The sequence below is a fragment of the Sardina pilchardus genome, chromosome 23 (genome assembly GCF_963854185.1).
Source record: "Sardina pilchardus chromosome 23, fSarPil1.1, whole genome shotgun sequence".
NCBI lineage: Eukaryota > Metazoa > Chordata > Actinopteri > Clupeiformes > Clupeidae > Sardina > Sardina pilchardus.
The window spans coordinates 17,852,694-17,861,921 of NC_085016.1; the positions used below are offsets into that span (position 1 = coordinate 17,852,694).

The 9,228-nt window shown below is 48.5% G+C and overlaps 1 protein-coding gene across 1 annotated transcript in view; it reads right to left on the reverse strand.

Annotated features, from left to right (window-relative positions):
* The window catches only part of arvcfa (ARVCF delta catenin family member a), a 22,627-nt gene extending 14,219 nt beyond the window's left edge, over positions 1-8,408 (reverse strand). The window contains exons 1-5 of the mRNA XM_062527737.1: positions 8,361-8,408; positions 4,202-4,360; positions 3,653-3,763; positions 2,467-3,098; positions 1-150 (exon numbers count right to left, since the gene is read on the reverse strand). The exon at positions 1-150 is cut by the window's left edge and continues 311 nt beyond it. Coding sequence (XP_062383721.1) covers positions 1-150; positions 2,467-3,098; positions 3,653-3,763; positions 4,202-4,360; positions 8,361-8,381 — 1,073 coding nt within the window. The 5' untranslated portion in view covers positions 8,382-8,408. The remainder of the gene's footprint in view (positions 151-2,466; positions 3,099-3,652; positions 3,764-4,201; positions 4,361-8,360) is intronic.
* Between the last annotated feature and the right edge of the window lie 820 nt (positions 8,409-9,228).

Sequence of the window (9,228 nt, forward strand, 5' to 3'; positions counted from 1 at the left end):
TCGCGCAGGTTGGGGTCCCTCCAGCGGGCGTCCCGCCGCATGCCGTCCAGGCTGGCCATGGAGCCTCGCTTCTGGGCGGCCAGCGTGTGGACGCGGTAGAGGTCCTGCAGGTAGGGGTGCTGGAGCGCCTCCATGCCGTCGTAGCCCGCTCTGCAGAGAGGAGGAAGAACAAGGAACAGAGAGCAGAGAGATGAGACCATAAGTGAACAGAGAGTGGACAGAGAGTGGACAGAGAGTGGACAGAGAGTGGACAGAGAGGATCTGGTCAGGACCAGTTATCAAACTGGAGTGCAGCAGTGGAAAATAAGGTGGAAAAAAGTAGCCTTCATTTCGTGGACTATTCTCCCTGCAAGAACCCTTCAGTCCTCAGCTTTGATCTCTGATCAAGACTCTGCTTTGAACCCAAATGAGACCTCGGCAGAGCCTCTTTGATTATCAGCTTTAAAAATTAACAATGGTTTGCAAGCCTGGAGGCAGCCTTTACGAATGGTCATCCTCCGAAACGGAGATCAAATACACGCTTTCTATGCATTCTGAATGGCATTAGATGCAATCTCTGGCTTTCTGGAAAGATCCTGTGACAGGGGAGAAAAGCGCCACCAGCACTATCTGAAATAACTTGTGTACCAACTGGTGTAAAATGTATCTCTCCCCACTTCCTCAGATGCAGGATCAGATTTATTTGACCTAAAGAGAACAAGGAATTTGTTCCCAGCCAATGGTGTTGCTCTAGCCTTATAGACAATAGGCAATATACCCTACAAGGATGGCACTGACCTTGAGACTGATCTTCATTAACTTGATCATGACAGCTTAAAATACATACTAAATATGACATTACAATTAATATTAATATAATCTATCAAATCAATATGCAATACTGGAATATATGAGATTGGCCTTGGCTCAAGGCTCAAGCAGCTTAGCTTTGGAGTAAACTGAGTCTCTGCTGCAGTGGACACATCTCATTGTGGAATAATATTACTGTAACAAGATAACAATATGACAATAAAATCAGCAACACAAATACAGCTCTAGCAGTCTAACTACCAGCCTTGTTGACATGATTGGAAATATGTTAGTAAGTTGGCACTGTCTATCATGAGGGGGTTTGCACTTAACGATTAAGTGTTTAGGTGTCATGGAGCTTTAACCACATACAGCTCGGGGGAAAACCCCAGCAGACAAATCCAAACACTTCTTACGTAAAATGAATCATGGATGATAAAACTCACTCTCGCTCATATAACTCTTTCTGTCCTGTCAGAGTGTTTACTTCTCCTCGTCACAGCTCATTCCTTTATCTCGGCCTTGTCGCCTCTCAGCACCACTTCTCTCCACCCACATTAAATGACCTTTCGAGCTCTCTGTGATATGAATCAAGGCTAAATGGCTAAATGGCTGAATGGCGATGGTTTTTAGCCGTCTTAATAAATTGGTTAGTCTGGGAGATTGTCCTGTTTTTTTCAGTCATTCTGTAACATCTGTGACAAAGATTTCAGTATTTCTTGTACATCTTCAGTAGATTTCAGTACATCTTTCTCAGCAGTACTGCAGACGGATACTGTATTTTTAAAGGCTCTTAAGATGATGGTGTGGGCTTAACGGAGATGGAGGTCTTGAGGATGAGTAGAAAGGGAGACCGAGTAAGAGGATATTTACTCACAATATTGTCTAAGTGCTAGAGGGCTAGAGAGAGCTTTCCATCCTATTGAGGGAAATTTATAGGTGTGTTTACGGGCCAACAAAAAATTAACCATCGCATGCGAATGATCTACAGTACCTCCTTGTTATTACTTCTGGTTGTCAGGGCAACTGAATAATCCTGATAGAGCTTGCTGGCTGGCAAGTGGGGTGACTAGACTACAGGCTCAGCTTTATCAGGTACAGACCTCAATCTGCTTAAATAATGAATCCATTTAAAAAATAAAAAACACTTACATTTACCATGTAGCATAATTGCGGTTCAGGGTGGTCTCTCTGGGGGAGTTTTGTCTGAATACATTAAACGATAGAGGAATCAGTGAACCACCCATTAAAATTTGTTTTGGGAAAGACAAAATAAATGTTTTTTTCCCTGACACAGATACTGGATGTCTGAAGAATACATTATCTTTGAGAGAACACCATTTGCTGCATCATTACCATTGGGGGTAAGTCAGCCATTAGCGGTATTAATGAAGTATGCATATGATCATGTATAGATAACAGCTATCTATAATAGAAATGTATGAAACCATCATTAATTTCCATAGATTCAACTAAATTTCTTGGCTCCATTAGCATCTATTAAGATGCTATAATAAAACTTTAAATGGTTCAGGGGGGAAGGGGGGGGCAATCAACTTATTTTTCAAACTATTCAGCAATTAGCAACAGAATCACTGTGTCTTGGGGACTGTCCTGTTTTTGGTCATTCTCATGTGCTCCTTTTGCTGCGTATGTTAGCGTTCCCCCAGGTCCTACCTCATTTTGGGGAGATCTCTGAAGAGGTCATGGGGCGGCCGAAAGAACTGGGGTCCCCCCAGGGTGTGGTGGCCGTCCATGGGGTGCTCGGGCTTGATGTCCCCCGCCCCCTGCTCGCCCTCGTTGGGCGCGTGGCTCTCGGTGAGGCCGCTCTGGGCGGCGCGGGCGCAGAGGTCCCGCGGCAGGGGCAGCGTGTAGCAGCTCTCGGGCAGGTAGCTCCGCGGCGGCCACACGGTCGTGTGCGACGACAGGAAGTTGGCCGGGAGGTGGGAGAGCGCGCCGGGGGTCGGAGGCAGGCCGCCGTTGAGGGCGGCGAAGCTCTCGTGAACGCCGCCGCCGCCGCCTCCCGGAAGCCCGAGAGGGGTTTTGGGGACGGGGTCCGGTTGCGGCTGAGGGGGTTGTTGGGCCTGTAGCGGGAGTTCCGTCTGACTGACCGGTGGAGGCGGGAGGACGTCAGCTGGAGTGTTATTGTTGCCATCTGTGGCTGCGTTAGTGTTTGTGGTGACCGCAGGGTCCACTTGGGCTGGCTCCTCTCTGTCCGGTGGGCTCTTTGGAGTGGATGAATTCTCAGTGTCTTGGGGGCACGGCTCCTCTGGTTTGGCTGACTCAGTAGTCTCTGTAGTCCGAGTATCCTGTAGGGAAGCCAAGACCATTAGCATTTATTATAATTGTTAATCATATCCTAACTTTAATATCAGGCACTTATTGCACCCTATTACACTAGGCACACATTAAATTCCAAGTACATCAGACAGTCCTGTGAGCTAATCCCCTAATATCTAATAGAAACGCATTACATTAAGTTTCTGCTCTCTTTAGATGAACTATCCAGAGAGTATTCAGGCATCACACATTCAACCATAAAGTCAATGCTTTGCATCCGTCTTTTGTAATCTCATCAACAGATGTTTTGGACAGTCTGATGTTGTATGGTCTGTTGAGATTTTAGCTTGTGGTGATTTGTCCTGAGTGTGTTTAAGCACGTTAGTATGCGTGTGTATGTGTGTGCTTGCGTGTGTGTGCCACTACATGTGAGTGTGTGGATGTGGGCATGTGACTAGATGTGTGTGTGTGTGTGTGTGACTGGATGTGAGCGTGACTGTGATAGTGTGTGTGTATGTCGCGTGTGTGAGCCCAAACATATGTGCTTTGGCGTGCGGGTGACACCAACTACGTTCCAGCTCACCTCCAGCTGCGTCTGGTCGACCTCCTCGTGGGAGGTGCTGGAGCTCATGGGGTTCATCTCGGTGTCGGGGCTCGAGGACTTCTCGGTCAGGGTGACTGAGCTGTCCTCCCGCTTCGCCACCGCAAGTCAGAGAACGCGGGCATTAGCATAATGAGCTGAGGTATGATCTCATTAACAGACGCCATCCTGCTCCGAGGGCGTACTTAAAATACACTTAGATTTACACTTAGACACTCAGGAAATAACGAAAAAGGAAAAGCATACCCATAACAGTCAGCACACACACACACACACACACACACACACACACATACACACACCCCAGATGCGCTTACAAACTGTCACAACAATTACAGTGCAAAGGGGGGAAGCCGAGCAAAAAAAAAGGAAAAAAAGAAAACGCTGCCTGGCACCAAATGTATGTTTTTTGTCCTTGTTTCCCCAACACTAGTTCGCAGTGTGCTTGTGTGATGGGATGCTGCTGCGCTGTGTCTGTTAGGGTCTCTGGGGCCGAGAGTGGCGGCGGATGCATGCGTGTGCGGGACCTACTTCTGTGTCCGTGTGGCTGGTGCCTCCGTTGCTGGAGGTGGTGGTGGACTTGAGGGAGGTGGGGGTATCCGGAGCCTCCGCGTGCGGGGCCTGCTCCTCGGGATGCTCCCCGGGCTCCAGCCTCCCCTGGGCGGCCGAGCCGTCCTCTGAGCTGTGCTCCTGAGAACCAGGCAGAGGACAGAGTGGGGGATGAGGCCATGGGCGGATGGGGGGGGGGGGGGGTAGCATAGAGGGAAAGGGATGGAGATGAAGAAAGAGAGGGGCGAGTAAGCAATAAAAAGAGATATAGTTGAAAGAAAGTTGAACCAGAAGGGGAGGGGTGGCAAGGGATAGTTGGGGGCGGGGGTGGGGGGGGGAAGACAGAGAGGCATAGTTGAAAGAGAGAGATAGTATGTGGGAGACAGAGACAGATGGGGAAAAAAGACAGAAACGTAGCGGGTTTATTAGCAGAGTTCTGCCACATCACGTCTGTGGCGGTGGAATTTTCCGCCATAATCCCGGTCATTAATGATACCCCTCTACTCAGCACATCCCAGTCCTGGCAGCTGCATCCAAACACATACAGTAGCTATATAATGCTGATCACTATTAGGGTCTAATGATATGATTTCATATATTTCTGCTGTCACTTTTTACGAGGTGCCATTCCCTTATGTTCCATCAACTTTATTGCTTTGGTGCCTGGAAATGCAAAATCGCTCTCCAAGACAGAGCTGTTTTACTCATTTTAATGTAATCAGAGCCTCTATTTCATTCTCAGAGAAATATATCTCCGATGGTATCTAAAAAAGCGTTACCTGGCATGGAGCAGGACTGAAGGTGTGCAGAACAAAATTGAATAATTTAGCATAATTGATTGTACCGAAAAAACTCGCATCTATGAAATCTTTAAGTGTAAGAATGCTATTATCTCTGCTTGTTGTAATCTTCTGGGATTTAAAACTGGTTTCCACAAAGACCAGCTCAGCTCATGCTTGTCGAACTGCCATTCGAAGGAACAAATAAAAATATAAGTCTGAATCATTTTGATAATGTCAGTTAAATATGTCATTTCGACTGTAATTGGCACAACCGACTCAAAAGCATTAGCCTTTCTGGAGGTCAGGATTATATCTCTGTACAATAGCCATTTTGTGCTCATAGAGTGGTATCCATTACCATAAAATGACTGTAAAATGGATACTTTCTCTGTAAGTAAAAAAAGAATCCAAATAAATTGCTAAGTAATTGCTTAAAGTAAGAAGAGGAAGAAGGAAAGAGGGGGGAATAGCTCAAATACATGAAGGGACAATTAATTATGCAGGAGATTAGAGTCTCCAAAAACATGCAGAGTTCTCTTAAAACACCAGCAGATAATACCCCTGGAAGAAAACTTTTAATATTTAACGACAGCATTTGCATTATTTGGCAAATGCACTGATGGCTTATTTGAATAAAAAGCTGCTTGCACAAAAGGGAACCGGTGTGCCTCTTTTGATGCAGAGAGCTTTGGTCTCTAGACCATGTAGTCTTCGGCCATTAGTGTCACTGGACGGCCAGTATGTCATTAAAGAGGACATATATCTTCAGACAGGGGAAGAGGTGATAGCATAGCAGCCGGATACTGTGTATCACATATTCATCTATACCTTTTTAAAATGCCCTTATGATAAGGCATGAGCCTCAGTGGACTAACAGATCCTTTCAGATATTATTTGATCAATCAGCATAGTACACAGCGCAGCGTAAAAACAGGGGCTGGAATGCACAGACAAATCACTGCAGTGATAGAACCCCCACCAACCCCCAGCCCCCCACCCCACACACACCACCCATTATTTCTGAAGCTCTGGCACTTTCCACGTCCAGCTCAGCAATTATTACTCCTTAGATTTCACTTTTTATGCATGTGGTGTTTGATGAAGGCTCTGCCTATGCAGCCCATACTCCCATGTGGCTCAGAAGAACAATGACACCCACCGGAACGTTCTCCAACACCATTTGCGAGCACAAAGTGGCACTCAGCTAACACGTCGCGACGACAGCAGCTCAGGTTGATTGCTCAATAATGAAAGAACGGAAGCTGTGTCTCTACTTCAAGCTTTTTTGTTCACTCAAGTCAACACTTGGGGTCGATGACCCACAAACCGGTGGATAGCAAAGGTTTAAACTACACAACTGCACTCTTTGAATGCAGGGGAAAGGACCAACCCTTGTTGTTTGATAAGCAGGCTGATTATTAAAGGGGAGGAGGGGGGAGGGGGGAGGTGAGCGGGGTAGAGCGAGGCCCCCACCTCCACACTAAATATTCAACAGGAAGCGAGCGCCAGGCTCCATGTAAATCAGGCTGCCATGCCACGCCATGCAGAAGATGAAAAGCCTCGCAGCCGCCCGTGTGAAGGGAGCGTGCTCCGGACTTGCGCGCCCGCAATGGGTCGGGGGGGGGGGAGGGATGGTGGGGGTGGAGGGGGCACGATGAAATAATCATTTCCGCACACGCCAGTCGAGCATGCCAGCTGCCCTCGTCATGTCTATTTGGGCAAAAACCCCCGTCACCGTGGCGAGCTCTGAGCACACTGCAAATAAAGACACACTCTCTCTACACATACACACCCCTCTCTCCATCCTTTCTTTCTTTTTATGCATTTCTTCTCTTCTGTCAGACACCCATTAACACCCCTCTCCTCAACCCACCCACCCATCCAGCCAGCCAGCCAGCCAGCCAGCCCATCTAGTCGGCCCATTAGATCAAACTGCAGTAGCACACAGGTGGATGACATAGGAGGACTCCCAGTCCCCCAGTGCTCAGCTCAAGGGCACGGCACATTTATCCAGAACCTCAGCCTCGTATGTAGGCTCTCTGAAGGATGTCAGTATGGAAGGCTTGAGGAGAGAATGGTGTGTGTGTGTGTGTGTGTGAGTGTGTGCATTGTAGAGGTGACAAGCTCGAGTGCTTAAAACGCTTTGAGAGATGTTTTTCTCTGAGCAAAAAAAGCAAGACATGGTTTTTGGAGAGATTTTCAAAAGCAGCCATGTAAGCCAGAATTCTCAGTGCCCAGCTGCATGGTAAGTGTTGAGGAGGAGGGGGGTTGATCAGAGATGACCCCCCCCCACACACACACACACACACACACACACACCACCACCACCACCACTTTCTCCTCATTCACAACAAACATTCACCTCATCTCTCAAGGGGACGGCGCTTTATTACCGCATCGACAGCGGCGGCACATTTATCATATTGAGCCGCTTTTGCCAATATCCATGCAACGTCAGGCCAACGCAATCAATTGCATTAGCGGAATCAGCCGTCCGTGCACGGGCATTAGTGTGGCGGCCCCCGTGTGTTATCGGAGGCACTGCAGTGTGCCTCTCTCTCTCTCCCCCACCGTCTTGGAGGAAAACAGAGGTACCACAAGCACCAGCCCCTCTCTCTTTAAACTGGGGACTGGAGCCGATCGCGTCAGCCTGCAATGCTGACACTATCCCACCTGAGTGTGTGTGTGTGTGTGTGCCTGTATGTGTGGATGTATGTATCTGAGACAGAGTATGTATGCATATGTGAGCGTGTGTGTGTATGTCGGTATGTGTGTGTGTGTTCTATACGTGTGAGTCGTTTAGGTGTGTGTGCGGGCGCGCGTGTGTTTCTTTGCACGCTACAGTAGCACAGCACAGTAACAACACTGTTATCAATGTCACTTCAGTGAGCTGGGGTGGCACATCCTGTTCTGCATGCTGGTGCTGTGAACACGCTCTCATTTTCCCCATAATGCCGCCCCCCCCACCCCCTACACACACACACACACACACACACACACACACCAAATCAAACCCACCTCAGTATAATACAGCACTACATACGTGCCTCCCGCCAGTCATGCACAGAGCCATGCACAGATCTACATATCCGCTGCTTCACCACTGAATGAGAATGCTTCCAGAAAGCACTAGAAATGACAGGTCCATCGTCACACACACACACACACACTGACACTCACACACACGGAGCTCTACTGTTTTAACATTTGCTCTTTTTGAGGCAGTCGGTCTGTCCGTCTCCGAAAAAGAGCACCGGGGGAAGAGAATAATCGATGTGCTAAAAGGACGTGGTGGAGCCCAGCAGTAGCAGTAGCAGCAGCAGCAGCAGCAGAATGAATGCACTCCGGAGCACACTCACCTCTCTCACCTCGGCAGGCATAGTGATCGTCCTCCTCGTCTTGCGCTTCTAAATCACTGCCATCTGAGAGAGAAGAGGGGGGAAGAGAGAGAGAGAGAGAGAGGGAGAGAGAGAGGGAGAGAGGGAGTGCGAGCGACAGAGCAGTCCCTCGTCCCTTCCACGGGTATTTTTTTTTATAGAGTTTGTCCCTAAGCGTGGAGCTGCCAGTTCAGACGCGAGAAGCAATCCCTCTTCTTCTCCAGCGCACATACAAAAAAAAACACACACACTCACTCACACTCACACACACACACACACACACACACACAGACACACACAAAAATGCACAGGCTCACACGCACGCAAAAATCACACGCGCGCACAGAATGGCACACATGCGCCCATGCCTCGCACACACACACACACACGCACACACACACACAGTCGCTCAGTGTCAGCTCAGGGAAATTGCTGCTTGCAGTCCGCTGCCGCCGCGTTGAAGACGTGCTGAATCGACAACAAAAAAGGGAAACCTTGTTATCGCAGGAGAGCCGCGCAACGCCACAAAAGATCCAACAATCCGCGCTCCATGTTATCTTTCACCTTCCGTGTTAATTCATGGCAATCCGGAGGAGAGGACACGGGGAGAAAAAAAGGGACACTTCAAAGGACGGGATGAAGCTGGGTGTAGGAGTGCAGCGTTCAGTATTCTGTGCCGTTCCCCCTTCGACTCTCTCCTCCCTCTCAATCTGCTACTCTTCTCGCTCTGTATTCTCTCTCAACTCTCTCTCTCCCTCTCCCTCCTCTCTCCTTCTATCTCTGTCTGGCTCTCTTTTTTTTTCTCTCTCTCCCTCTCTCTCTCTCTCTCTTTGCACTCTCTCTCTCTCAC